A 15,819-nucleotide genomic window follows, 5' to 3' on the forward strand; every position below is an offset into this window, starting at 1 on the left:
TCTGCTGGGCATGTCCAACCTCCCTATCAACTTTCATAATCCTAGATCCAAGCAATCTTGAGTAACCATCCGGAAACCATTTAACTGTTCCGGGTCGCTGTGACCTTGACCTTTGACATACTGACCTACAAATCAATAGAGGTCATCTGCTGGTCATGACCAACATCCCTATCAAATTTCATGGTCCTAGGCCTAAGCGTTCTTGAGTAATCATCCGGAAACCATTTAACTGTTCGGGGTCACCGTGACCTTGACCTTTGACATACTGACCTCAAAATCAATAGGGATCGTCTGCTGGTCATAACCAATCTTCCTATCAACTTTCATGGTCCTGAGCCCAAGCGTTCTTGAGATATCATCCGGAAACGGATTGGTCTACATTCCGACCGACCGACATCTGCAAAACAATATACCCTTCATTCTTCGTAGGGGGGCATAATAAGTTCATGGTTTAGGTGTCTGATTATAGAATGAATATTCCTCCAGATATTTGAAGGTGATAACGACAAAAAGTCGTGCATGATCATTAAATTTCATTTAATCTAGTGGAAATTACCTTTCGCTTGTAAAATGCTACACAAACAAAAATACAAATGTATTTTATTTTTACTAAAACCAACAAAACAAAGGGAAATCAAAAATAAAACCGAAAACACCACTTCACAAAATCACTGTGCTTCAAGCAAAAGAAATAAACAATGTTTTTTATTCATGACAACATGTCCAAAATTTATCCAGGCACTGCCTCTTTTGTTAAAGACATCTGTTCATTTTGCAAAATAATTCATTGTTATTCCCGACGTTTCTTTTAGTAAATGCCATTTCTCGGACAGCAGTTCAGTTTCTCCCTACCTCGGAGTACAAGCCTGGCCTGTCTATAGTCGGTTGCTTGACAGGTCATTCTGGTACACCCGTACTTAAACTCTTTATTACCATGCAACTCAAACTAAGATTTCTCTCAGTTTTCTTTTCCATTTTTAATGACGATGTGTCTTCCACTCGTCTTTTTAGTGTTTTTATTGTCTTAAGCGTCTTTCAGATCAGCCAATTTCTGGGTGGAATTAAGGTCTTCCAACTTTTCTCGGAGTTTTGCTTTAGAAACTTTTGTTTCTGAATCAGTACTTCTGATGTCACTCTTTGGAAAAGTGCAATTCTGAATCCCAACCATGTCTAACGAATTACCCTCTCCACTCTCTTTCGTTGGCGACTGGATGTTTTCCTCTTTCGCTGCTGGTAAAGGTTGTGGGCCCTTATATGTACTTTCTTTCTCTTCAAACATTTCTTGAGTTGATTCGGCTCGAGTTTGAGAATCTGCATCTCGAGCTGGTAGTGGTTTTGTTCCTCTTCCTTTCTTCTCATCAGTTGTTTCCTCGACGGCATTCACTTCATCTGATTCCTCGGTAGGCATTTTCTCATCTATTCTTTTCTGATTTATACGTGTTGGATCATAAGGGAAGTTATCGTTCCTTGTTTTGTTTTTTCCGTGGGTTTCTGGTGGCATGGGGAAATTTTCAACAATTGCCTGGTTGTTTATCAGCACATGATTATTTATAATTATCCTATGCCCTGAAATAGATTTAAAAAAAAGAATAGTTATAGTGAATTTAGCTAAGTATGAAATGTACACACGAATGTTGCAGTAGATTTGTACAAAGGTTCTATGTAAAACAGCAGAGATTTTATAAAGAGATTCTGTCTCATGTGCTAGCTTTAAAAAGAGGACCATTCCAAAAACGTTTCCAATATATACCTGGAGAAAGTCGTGGCTCTTGCGCGGCTTGCTCATACGATTTACGAGCTGAGCGATCGACACATGAGTCACTGCATCAAAAAGTTAATTTATTTAATAGTTTAATGTACACTGTTCAAACCGCAAATTTACATATTTACAAATGCATACGAGAAAAAAACATATTTCTCGGACTGCATATATTTTGATATGAATCGAAGAATCTATATCTATCTTTAATACGAACTACTTTAATTCACTGCTGTCTAAACATTAAATTCTCATGCAAATATTGTCTGTGATTATTATACACGTAGAATAATTTAATTATAACTTTATCAATACTACAATTAGGGTATTTACATTAATTTTTTACCTCTTGTATCACGACTGGGAGAACTGCTTGTATTCAGTGATTCCTGTCCGTCTCTCTCATCCTTGTCTGGCTCAGCAGGAGGTGCTGACGGCGAAGCGGGTGCTGTTAATGGACTAGTCTCTTCATCGGTTGAATGTTCCCGCCCAGATGCCCCATCTAGAACTGAAGGCGTTTCGTGTTCATCATGCACACTTTGGTTCTCGGCACCGAGCAAGGCTTCTACGTCATGATGAATCGAACTGTCTGTGCATGTCCTGGAGATTGTTTTTTCATTCTTTTTTCTTTTGTAGCAGCAAATTGAGATTATGGCTGCCAATTCAATGACGCAAATAACTGATAAACCTATTGTCGCTTTCCTGTAACCTAAAAGACAAACATAAATAATCAAAAAACAAATCTGCAATTATTTCAAACATATTAGATATCTAATCATGTCAAAACTGTAAAAAAGGCCTTTTAAAAGTGCGTATTGTTGGACGTGTTAAATCTGTTCTTAACACAAGTCTATCTTACTAACCAAATACGTAAATTGTTCTACACTTAACAGTCTTTTAATTACATGACTATATAAATTCTATCAAAAATACAGCTTGTATTTCATGAGTAAATATGAACAGGAAGAAAATAATCCGTAATGTACATTTTGTTTTGTATATTGACGGACTACTTTCATTTGATATATATTATGTGTCCAGACACAGTTCTATAAATAGCGCACACAAAATCTTCACTGATTTCTTTTTTAACATCGACAAGCATGTAAGATTTCCTTAGAGAATAAAACAACAACAAAAAAAGCTGGATGCATTTAATAAAACGGTCATTACAACAGTAGCCCGATCTGGGATATCGTATTCGGCTCTCGTGAATCACACTCGACGCTTGGAATCGCGCCTCGTGAGATCCGATCTGACAAAATCCTCCCGAGCCAAATACGGCATCCCAGATCGAGTTACTATTACAATAACATTATTATACCCAACATGTTCATTTGGAATTGTCCACAGACTGGTAAAAAATTATGTAGAAACAAATGACTTACCTATCCAGGTATTCTTAAAACAATATGGCATGATTGTCGGTGTCCACGTCTCGTTTCCGTTGCAAATTAATGTATCGGGTCCTTCTAAAGTATATCCGTCGTGACAGTTATACATCAGTCCTGATCCGGCGGCAATACGACTGTCGTTGTGCTGAGGGGCTGAGACAAAGCCATTTGCTATGTTCAACATGACTGGTACAACCCAACACGATTTCTCTGTAAATATTGTGACAAAAAGTGTGCTATTTAAAAAACGAAATCGGGTAATGATAGACAACATGAAAACGGCTGTTTGTATTTAGCGTTGTCTTGGAAAGTATTGTAATAACGGCTTTACACCCTCTGCTTAACTCAGTAGGGATAGCGCCGATCAACGGATCGCGGAGTCGTGAGCTCGATCACCGGGCGGGACGTATGTTCTTCGTGACCATTCTATTAAAGACATTGTATCTGAAATCATTCGTCCACGAGCTCTGATTCATAAAGATTGTGTCTGAAATCATTCGTCCACCAGCTCTGATTCATGTGGGGAAGCTGGCAGGTTTGTACTGATACAGAATCCAGAAACACTGGTTTGGTTAACTGCAACTGAAATACTGTTGAAAAAAACGGCGTTTAAACCCAAAACAAACAAAGAAAATCACTTGAAACTTAAATGTTCCGAAAGCATATTCCTTCATTATGTGCATAAATATTTACCATATTTTACATATATGTTGCATACAAATAACGATTAAATATTAGATTACCATCTCTCTCTTTTATCTGTTTCAATGCCTCTGCAACAGCAATTTCTGAAAATAAAGTTTAATAAAATGTTTACTTATAAATACTTTTTTTTAAATAGTAGCTGAAATCAAAATACATGTATGCATGTAAAACACAAATAACAACAAGAGATCACAGCAGTGATTTTTTTTGCCATTTTGGGAAAAGGTCCGGTACCGGTTGAATTGGGAAAAATGATGATGTTTTTAACCCAAATTGGGAATTTTAGCGGGGTTTTTACTCAAATTAGGAATTTTTGCAATAAGTCAATAACATCATATAGAACACTTCTTCCTTTAATTCCATGTAATCATCATCCAATAAACATAATGAATGGTTGAATGATTTATAGTGAAATGTCCCCTTTTTCATATTCTTGAAAATGTCAACTGTTGGCTGTGTGAGTCACTGTAAGAGGGGTTTGACCCTCTGTACAGAGTAACATAAGTTTTGAAACTCGATAGTCATTGACTCTTCAGTCTAAATTTTCAAGGGTTAAAATCAGATTTTCAAGAATCAAGATCAAAATTTCAGGGGTCAACCTATACTGAATGCTTCAAAATAACAGCTGCTTTTGCTACAGTGTTCATATTTTTCTTACATGCAGACTTTGCATTGGCTTTTTATTTAGATTGTACTAGAAAAATCTTGTAAGAAATGATGGAAATGTCCGAAAATTACGGTCGCGAAAACGGGTGACATATATGTAAAACGAAATTTAACATTTTAAAGTCTTGATAAAATACCTGTTTCAAGTTGTTTTTTTTTCACCAAACCTATTCAGTACTTATAATTTCTACTTATACAGCATATAATTTGTTTTGGACCAAACAAAGCCTCGGCAATGATAATAAAATTGCTATAGACCGTAACGGTTGACCGGCTTACGTAATCGTATCGAGGACACAAAATAATGATTTTAATTATCCAATTTGTAGTTATTTTAAGTTGGCAAGACATATTACAATACAACATAAGCTGTATACCGCTAATTAAAAAGTGGTACAAACACGATACTGTAAGGCTGCATTGTTTATCAATTAACTTTTACACATTTATCAATAGACACCGTTGGTAATGACACGGCATTGTGCTAAATACAAACCGCGAGATGATCACGTGTCAGTCGGCGCGTGGCGTGATTGACATCTATCAGTAGCTAATTAACATACGACGCTCCGCCTCCTGCTATACTTCCGCTCGTGCCGGCAAACAGTATTGAAATTCTCTGGGATTTTGATTGACAAGGGGCAGGACTTTCGAACTTAGACGCATCAAAAAAATTTCCGCGAGTCAAACCGACGCACGAGGCATATAATGAGCGGGTCAAATACGAGTTTTTCTCGGTTTTTCGTGCGTCAAAACCCGGGACCTCGGGTCTACTGAATGCCCTGGTAAACCGGGTCGTCTTTTTTACGGAAATACCGGCGGGCGGGGTTTATTCTATTACGTCAGAATGAAGGTTTTTCGTTCTCGGCCTCGAGCGTTTTGTAAATTTATACATACAAGCAGTTTGTCTGGGTCATTTTGGGAATTTTTGGACGAGAATTGGGAAAAAGATACCTTTTTTCAATTGGGAAAAGGTCCGTTTACCGGACCTTTATAAAGAAGGAAAAAAATCGCTGTCACAGAGTGATCTTGGCGCCCAACATTGAGCGACTTTTGAATGTTCCAAATTTAAAGACTAGCTCAAGGTCAAAATCAAGGTCAAAGTTCATTTCGGTACACAAACCTGTGCATGTGGTGCATGCATGTGGTCCATATTTAGAGGTTGTAACTTGAGAAATGTGAAAGTAGATCACTAGATCAATTTCAAAGTCAAAGTTCATTTCTGTACACAAAACTATGCATGTGCTATAAATTTGAAGGCTGTAGCTTGAGAAATGTGAAAGTAGATACTTGATAAAAATCAAGGTCAAATTTCCATTCAGAACACGAAACTATGGATGTGGGCAAAATTTGAAGACTGTAGTCTAAGAAATGTAAAAGTAGGTCACTAGATCAATCTCAAGGTCAAAGTTCATTTCGGTACACAAAACTATGCATGTGGTTCAAACTTGATGGCTGTAGCTTGAGGAAAGTGAAACGTCTCTAGGTCAAAATCAAGGTCAAATTTCATTTCAGAACACAAAACTTTATATGTGGTCCAAATTTGAAGCCTGTACCTTCAAAATGTAAAAGTAGGCACTAGGTCAATGTCAAGGTCAAAGTCTTTTCGGTACACAAACCTATGCATGTGGTCCAAATTTGAAGGCCGTAGCTACAGAAATGCGAAAATAGGTCACTAGTTCAAGATCACGGTCAACCCATGTAAAGGTTCATCTAGCCATTCAAAACTATGCATGTGGTCCAAATTTGAATTGGAATGGTCTATGTAAACCATGTGACCCCCAGGGCGGGGCCATATTTGACCCTAGGGGAATAATTTGAACAATCTTAGTAGAGGACCACTAGATGATGCTACATACCAAATATCGAAGTCCTAGGCTTTGTAGTTTGGACAAGAAGATTTTCAAAATTTGTTGAACCAGTCTGATTTTCAGAGGGACACAACTTGGGCACCAGTACATTATTCTGACAAAGTTTAGTCAAAATCCTCCTAGTAGTTTCTGAAGAGATACGATAACGAGAAATTGTTAACGGACGGAAGAACGGAAGGACGACGGACCACGGACGCAGAGTAGGACGACGGACCACGGAGGCAGAGTGATTTGAATAGCCCACCATCTGGTGATGGTGGGCTAAAATGCACATTACAACTACATGTATCAATATATAAAAGCATTTTGACACTACATGTATTTACACAATTTAGGTCAAATGGCGACTTTCTAGACTGAATGATGGCAGATGGTCAAAGGTGTGTCTCTGCAGATTATTTTTGACAAAGGTGAAAACTTGCGTCCCCTTATAAACTTATTAATAAATAATTCTATTTCCGTAGTGGGGTTTCATACCAGCAATTGTGAGGGACAAGTAACAAATATCTGTAACAGGAACAACTCGACAATGACGAGCCCTCAAATTATTTTGAGCCACATAATTTAGCTATATTATACCTTGACAATAGCCCGTGCAGTTTAGGGGCTGAGCGGCCGTTCCACAGTCTCCCTTGATTTCATGGCAATCCCTGCATAACTTATAAGCACTGGAGCAGAACTGGGGCACCTTGCCACTGAAATAATGTTCATGTACATTAATTTTCTTATTACCGATATCATAAATATTATAAAACAAGTGTACTTCGTTAGTAAATGAAGTCTCTAAAATATTCGATATATACAAACAATTTACCAAGTATCACACGATATTGTATTGTATAATTTAATTACGTTATAGGCAAGGACATTATCATTATGAAAGTATTCGGTATGGCTGTCAAAAAAGGGTTGGGTCAGTTTTTGATAAGTATTTATGTAGTGCATTGTAGCGTATATAAAAATACAATAAATGTCATGTGAATAGATTACTATTATTGATACGGATCCCAAGACACAAAAATGTCCACAAGGATTCCTATTAGTAATGTGAAATTATACATATAACGTCCATGTTTTATCGCACATCTGAAATTCAACATGTTACGCGACCAAAGCTTGAAAAAAAGAGCAATAAAACTTGAGGATTATATTATTTAAAACAAGGGAAAATTGGAACCATAACTGTTTATAAATGATTTTAACTTACACATTGCACACGTCGCCGTGGCACTCAAATATAGTTTGCTCACTTACAACGAGGTCGAGGACAAATGGAATTATGCATGTAGCAACTGAAACAAACAAACAAAAAACAATATCATCATATTAAAGTATGCAAGAGTAAAACGGCCGATACGACATAAACAGTTGTTTGGTATTATGTATATTTTTTAAAATATGGTTTGGATTTAAACTGCCAATTGTTCATAAACTTGAATATTTTCCAAAAAAAAAAAAATTTTAGGTCGCGGGTGGAATGATCTAATGTATATTTAGATATACTAATTATATTGCGATAAAAATAGACCGGAGAAACCCATCTATAAATAGTATTATAAATAAACGACGTATTAAACGTATTACTAATCGGTATTTGGTTTCCCACTTACTTCAAGAGTAACCGCATACCCTCTCCCCCTTTCCATCCCCCACCCCCTTCCCACGAACACACACGCCATTATCGCCAACACCAAACCTGTCATACATATAGCACTATTATACGTGCTGTGGAAATGAAATGTAAGTAAGTAACCGCATCGGTCGGAAGTTTGAGTACCTTGCGGCTGGAAATACAGCCACCATGACGTTATTTCTCCTTTTTGAAATTCTTTACATACACAGTCACCAAATTTAAAATATCCAGAATTTTCCAGTGATATTAAAAAATGACGTCATTTTTAGTATCAGGCGTAAAAAAAATGTTCGTTTCCGGTATCCCGACCTACCCTAAATTTTTGACCCGACCCTAAATGTTTTTATGGCCTTGGAGAATATTTTTTTCAACTTTTTACTGCACTTTTTATGCTTTAAACATGCCCAGTGATGTTAGAAATCGACTTACTGATGCTCTAAAGGCATAACCCCTTTGTTTGTAATCATTTTTTGACACAAAAATAATTTCTGAAAGGTCTCCCTTAATAAAAAAAAAATCCAAAAAAAAAGTTTTTCCGACCTACCTACCCTATTTTTTTAGCATGTTACCGGAAACAAAGAATTTTTTTAGGCCTCATGGGCAAATTCTGAATATTTTAAAGATGCATTTAATTCGGAAGCTGTGGGTTATTTGGTGAGAATTTCAAATAGGAGAAATAACGGTCATATCGCGGCGGGTAGCCAACACAGCAGCTTTATTTCCAGCCGCAGAGTACCTGTGACGGGAAGATCCAACAGCACTGTAATACAGTACAACATAACTCTGGACCTATCTAGGACACCCCTGTATAATCCTATGTCCTCTTTGTTAATTGTTCTTGTATATTTAAAATATCATTCTCTTTTAAATCAGAACTGACAGTCAGTACTGTCCACACCTATTTTCAATAATCATTGTTTCAAAAGCACTGTATTAAAATAACATTTTTATCACTACAAAAATATTCGAATGAAGGATGATAAACTATACTCACATTTAAAAAAAATAAATTTAAATGAACTGAATCCCATTTCCATAAAACAGATAAATAAAATAAAGGGAATGTCCGTCGCGTGTGATTCGTAAACACTAAGTGGTAGTGCGTATTTATAATATACTATATATACTGTATCCTGCTGTACATGTCAAAACATATATACCTATAGTGCGTCCCAAACTAGGACAATGTCATCGGTGGTTAATTAAAAACAAACAAACGCCAGTGTATATCAATTTAGGAAAATTTAATGTCGCCGGGACAATAATTGTTTTACTCACGGTTTTTTTTTCGGGGGCGGGGGGACAAAAACTGAGATTCAGTTCCGAAAAGATCCTAACATGATAACATGTGTAACAAAAAAAATTAAGCTGGTTTGATAAAACGTAGAAATGCTTTGGCAGTAATTTTACTTAGTACAAAAACTTTGCTAAGGCAGTAATGATTCACATGTCTATTAACTTAAAGTATGACCCGTGTAATAGTGTACCTCCTTTTGAAGAGTATTCAATTCATACAATAAACATACTTTGACTTAAATTTTCAGGGGGCATAGGTTCAAGCCCCACTGGGATCAAACTTTTTCCTTATTTTTCTTTTTTTTTTCTTGTAAGTTTTTACTTTTTTCACGATATATTATTCATTTATTGTACTAAAGTGATTTTTTTTCATTTTATAAGTGATTTCTTGCTGTTCAAAGTGAATTTACCTCTGAAACAGAAGGGGCAGAGTTACACATCTTTCAAAATACTGAGTTACATGCGGTAAAAGTTCTCTCTTTTGCCTTTATTCTTTAGACTACACATTGTGGAAGAAATGTAGGTAGGTTTTACTTCTTCCCCAAGGTTATTTTTGAATGAAGTGAGCAAAATTTAAAACAGTTCCACAGGACTCAACCTTAATTTTTCAATGTTGGAGTTAATGTTTGATTTATAGAATCTTTACAAAAAAGGAGAGAAAAATACAAAATGAAAATTTTATAAATTATTCAAGACATTGTTCTTACACTATGTACTGCCTAATTCACTAGTGGCTATTGTACCAGGTTTAATCGAAATTCTGGGGCCTCTGTGGCCGAGTGGTTAAGGTCGCTGTATTCAAATCACTTGCCCCTAATCGATGTGGGTTCGAACCTCACCCAGGGCGTTGAATCTTAATGTGAGGAAGCCATCCATCTGGCTTACGGAAGGTCGGTGGTTCTATCCAGGTGCCCGCTCGTGATGAAATAATGCACGTAGGGGCACCTGGGGGTTTTCCTCCGAAAGTCGCCACATGATCTATAATTATGTCGGTGCGACGTTAAACCCAACAAATTAAATGAAATAAATAATCGAAATCCCGTATTATCTAACCCTTATCAGCTGGACACGACTGATTCTGCTTTTGTGGCCAGTGTAGATCATGATCAGTCTGCACATCCGTGCAGTCTGATCATGATCTGCACTATTCGCTATTCAGTCAGTATCTTTTGGTAAGTACCCCTTTAAACAGGTAATGGTAGTATCCAAACTGAAAGATGGAAAAGTCAATTATGAAAAATTAGCAGAATAAGGTCTAAAGTACAGAGAGTTTTATTAAGTTACGACTCTTACCATGTTCACTAATTGCCATTTACCACTCTACCCTGAAGAAATATAATACCCCCATTCTCAGGCAGAAACGGACGGCATGAAACATAATCACAGTGGCGGGTAAAATGGGGGAGACTTGGGTATGTATAGGGGTGCAGGATACAGATAAGATATACTTAATCACAGTATAAATAAAACTGAATTGTTAAAAAATACATGGGTGGACAAGGGAGGGGCGGGTATATGTGAGGGGTGCGGGGTTTGGATGAAAGATACGAATATCAAGAGACTGAAGTAAAAGCAGAAAGGTGGTTGACAGAGGAGGTGGTATGCGATGTTATGGTGGGTGAGGGATAAGTATGAGGGATAATATAACAGATACTATCAAGGAACTGAATGTAAAAAAAAAATGGTTCTCGATAGCCTTGTAACCTTGTTATTGTAACAACTGACACATAAACAATGTGCTCAGTCATATACCCGATTACAAATAATTTGAATAAGGTTGTCGAGATCTACAAATGAACAATATATCATGAAAAATGTGAAATAACTTATGTGCACACAGGCGGCCTATATTGCCCAGCTTTACAGTAAGCCAAATGTTTTCTACCCTGTTTATTAACGCCATGATTTGAGCTTTAAACTTGAAATAAACTTGGCCTTTAGGATCAATGTTTATAATGAATGGTAGGTCTCAAAGTTCCGTCAAACCTTGGAATTCTCATGCAAGTCAAGCATTTTTTTTTCTTAAAATGAGGGAATTACTATTTGTTTTGACAAGAGTAAATTATATTGAGTATAACCTGCAATCGGGTGGAACCATCGATCTTCCGCAAGTCGGCATGACCTTCTCAAATAATGACCCGCCCAGGACTCGAACCAACAGAGGTGAAGGTCAAGTGATTTGAAGTTAGCGAACTTAACCACTCGGCGGTGTTCATCATATTAGCATTTAAAGTGAGAGTAGAGTGAACCTAGGTATATATACACTGGTAACATTGGGTGGCACAAAAAAAAATGAAGACAGCGTAATTAAAACACGGACAATACCAGTACAACAAAACATTAATAAATAAGGAGCTGCGTTATCAAAACGCAAAATTATGCCACCGGTTGTATGACCAAACATGTTGTCCTTGAGGTTTTAACTTTAAAGGTGAAGACTATATGAAGGTCAAAGTCATTTATTTATAGGTCAGTTTGTAGGTCTTTCCGCTATATTTGTTGAGTGCGAGTATGACCTAAATTGCATTGGTCATTTATGTGGGCTGTAAGACCAACAATTTTGTACATCAAGGTTTCAAGTTTGAAAGTGAAGGTCATATGAGGGCCAAGATCATTTATTTATAGGTCAGTTTGTACGACTTGCCACAGGGATTGTTGAGTGGTGCGAGTATGACCTAAATTTGGACATTTATGTAGGCTATAGGACGCTGAATGTGGTTTATTAAGGTTTAAGTTTGAAAGTAAAGGTCATATGAGGGTCAAGATCTTTAATTTATAGGTCAGTTTGTACGACTTGTCACTAAGGATTGTTGAGTGTGAATATGAACTAAACCTGGCAATTAATGTGGGCTATAGGCGGACGGACAGTATGAAAAAAAAACTACTGAATACTTAGAAACAGTTCTATATGATTATGTTTATGATATAATATGAGTGAGCCGATCATTATTCAAGAAAATATTAACATTTTATCTGTTGACGTGTGACAGATGTCCTCTAAATAATAAACGTTTTTATATCTATCTAATCAATTGTAACATTTTCCTAATAAATGATTAGTCACGTACTTCGATCTTAATATTTTACATCAAACACTTACAATAATACATCAAAATAATTTCATGATTTATGCATTAAACACTCTCTTTTTTAATTATGCCTAATTAAATGGTACATGTTTCTATATAAAAAATAGAATATATTCATGTATTTATTTGATAGATCTACTTTGTAATAATACACACTTTTTGTATTTGGTAAGTTACACTTGACTGAGCAGCTGACCTAAAAAGCTGATGTAATATTACAAGCTCCCCAATCAAACTCCTTGACCTTGGAATATATTTACTTCATATTTGTACTTGTTTCTCATTTTAATACGACATTTTAGTATCTGTGCTTGTTTGTCATTTTAATAAAACATTTAAAAGTTGCAAGTTTTACAAAGTTTTTGTTTATAGCCCACCTGAGCATATACTGCTCAAGGTGTATTGTGATAAGTCAATGTCTGTCGTACAGATGTCCATCTGTGCACCAACTTTTTCTTGAGACAACATCTCTTCAACCACTTTAGACAACATCTAAAGCATTGATTGGATTTTCACCAAACTTTACAGGAATGACCCTTTTTGGCCTTTCTTCAAGCTCTTGAAATAGTTTTGAACAATTGCATAGCTATGTCATTTGAAATAAAATTATACTTTTTGACTGAAAACTTACCAAAAAAATCTTGTCTGAAACAACAAGGCCAAGGCCTTTAAAATGCATTGACGTCCTCTACCAAGTTTATTCAAATTATGCACCTTCGGTGAAAAAAGGTCCTACCCGGGATATCTACGTTTTAGATAAACTTATGTAGGCAAAAAAATGAATAATCTTCTTGTCTGAAAGTCCAAAACCTAGACCTAGATTCTTTTGTATGTAAACATTGCCTAGTGGTATTCTACTAACATTGCCAAATTATACATCTGTGAAAGCTGGCCTTTCCCCAAGGTCACAAATTTACATAGAATTAAATGAGGACAAAAAGTTTGAAAATGTTCTACCCTGTAACTGCACCTTTGATATTTGGTATATAACATTACCTGCTGGTCCTCTTATAAGATATTTCAAATTATGCTCGTTGGGTGAACACAAAACCGGACAAGATCACTTGTTTTACATAGACCAAAACGTCATTATCACTCGTCAAGGCTTTGGCCTAACACTCTCCAACTAAAAGGGAGGTTGACTCTAATTAAATAATCTTCAAAGGTCAGAGAAGCTGTAACGTTTAGTAACAAAACAGCTTATGCTCTTCAATGGGAGACAACTGTTCCCGATCATTTTAAGTACAAATGGCATTCATTTTCAAAGGGAAACAACTTTTTCCGATTATTTTAAGTACTCTTTGAGAAAAAGTTGCCTCCCTTTGAAAATGAATGCCATTTGTAAAGAAAAAAAGATAAACAATTGCTGAAAACTGTGTTCCACCTTGTTATGCGAAATTTCACCACTCGCACGCTATTGCAAATGCATCAAAACGAACATGTGTAACTGTTCTTTGAAAATGGTGAGTTTTTAAAGGCGTTTAACTGTCCGGAAGTGGAGCCCCTTTAGGCAGCCCTTTTCCGGAATTCAATGTTTATATCAGTATACTGACACTTGTTTCGTAAAGTAATATACATGTTTTACATGCTGTTCAATTTTCATGTCAAACAACTCTTTCTTTCTATGATTTGGTGTTGTTTGATTTTTGTTTCTCAAGGCCTCCATCGAAACCTTAATTAATAAAAGTGGTCCGATGATCTCATGACTTCTTTTGATATTACACTGGGTTCCCGATTTTCACGGACCTGCTGTACTACGTCACTGTTGCAGTGATTAGCAAATATATGGGGCGCCCTTTTACTGTTTTCAATGCATTTTTGATACAAAAAAAAAAAAGATTTCTTGATACCAGAAATTCTATTTCTTGGTTTCAAGAATTATTTTTGATATCAAAAAACGATTCTTGATATCTAGAAATTGAATTTCTGATATCAAGAATTCATTTTTTGATATGAAGAAATGTTGTCCATTTTTGTAGGCTATTAAAATCACTCTGCGTCCGCGGTCCGTCGTCCTTCCTTCCGTACTTCTTGCGACCTACTTTCACATTTTTGATGGTACAGGCTTCAAATTTGGACCACATGCATACAGTTTTGTGTTCCGAAATGAAATTTTTACAAGATTTGACCTAGTGACCTACTTTCACATTTCTCAAGCTACAACCTTCAAATTTGGACCACATGCATAGTTAAGTGTACTGAAATGAACTTTGACCTCGATCTTGACCTAGTGACCTACATTCACATTTCTGTAGCTACAGCCTTCAGATTTGAACCACATGCATAGTTTTTGTACCGAAATAAACTTTGACCTTGACATTGACCTAGTGACCTACTTTTACAATTTTGAATGTACATACTTCAAATTTGGACTACATGCATAATTTAGTGTACATTCATAAACTTTGACCTTGATCTTGACCTAGTGACCTACATACACATTTCTGGAGCTACAGCCTTCAAATTTGGACCACATGCATCGGTTTATGTACCGACATAAACTTTGACCTTGACATTGACCTAGTGACCTACTAAAACATTTTTAAAGGTACAGGCTTCAAATTTGGACCACATGCATACAGTTTTGTGTTCCGAAATGAAATTTTAACATGATTTGACCTAGTGACCTACTTTCACGTTTCTCCAGCTACAACCTTCAAATTTGGACCATATGAATAGTTTAGTGTACTGAAATGAACTTTGACCTCGATCTTGACCTAGTGACCTACATTCACATTTCTGTAGCTACAGCCTTCAGATTTGAACCACATGCAGTTTTTTGTACCGAAATGAAATTTGACCTTGATTTTGACCTAGTGACCTACTTTCACATTTCTCAAGCTACAGCCTCCAAATTTGAAGCACATGCATAGTTTTGTATACCGAAATGAACTTTGACCTTGAAATTGATCTAATGACCTACTTTCACATTTCTCAAGCTACAGCTTTCAAATTTGGACCACATGCATGGACCACATGCAAAGTGTTGTGTACAGAAATAAAATTTGACCTTGATTTTGACCTTCAGCTAGTCTTGAAATTTGGAACATTCAAAAATGGCTCAACCACATGCATAGTTTTTGTACCGAAATAAACTTTGACCTTGACATTGATCTAGTGACCTACTTTTACAGTGTTTAAGGTACAGACACCAAATTTGGACCACATGCATGGTTTAGTGTATATTAATAAACTTTGACCTTGATCTTGACCTAGTGACCTAATTCACATTTCTGGAGCTACAGCCTTCAAATTTGGACCACATGCATCGGTTTATATACCGAAATAAACTTTGACCTTGAGATTGACCTAGTGACCTACTTAAACATTTTTAAAGGTACAGGCTTCAAATTTGGACCACATGCATAGCTTTGTGTTCTGAAATAAACTTTCACCTTGCTTTATG

The 15,819-nt window shown here is 36.3% G+C and overlaps 1 protein-coding gene across 1 annotated transcript; it reads right to left on the reverse strand.

Annotated features, from left to right (window-relative positions):
- Positions 1–594: 594 nt before the first annotated feature.
- Positions 595–9,161, reverse strand: LOC123530972 (uncharacterized). The gene is made up of 7 exons (XM_053517424.1): positions 9,023–9,161; positions 7,603–7,687; positions 6,975–7,090; positions 3,897–3,941; positions 3,148–3,363; positions 2,106–2,468; positions 595–1,566 (listed from the first exon to the last, which is right to left on the reverse strand). Exons 1-7 carry the CDS (start codon positions 9,063–9,065, stop codon positions 1,025–1,027), a joined length of 1,410 nt encoding a protein of 469 aa, XP_053373399.1. The 5' UTR covers positions 9,066–9,161; the 3' UTR covers positions 595–1,024.
- Between the last annotated feature and the right edge of the window lie 6,658 nt (positions 9,162–15,819).

Source organism: Mercenaria mercenaria, chromosome 11 (assembly GCF_021730395.1).
Source record: "Mercenaria mercenaria strain notata chromosome 11, MADL_Memer_1, whole genome shotgun sequence".
Classification (NCBI taxonomy): Eukaryota; Metazoa; Mollusca; class Bivalvia; order Venerida; family Veneridae; genus Mercenaria; species Mercenaria mercenaria.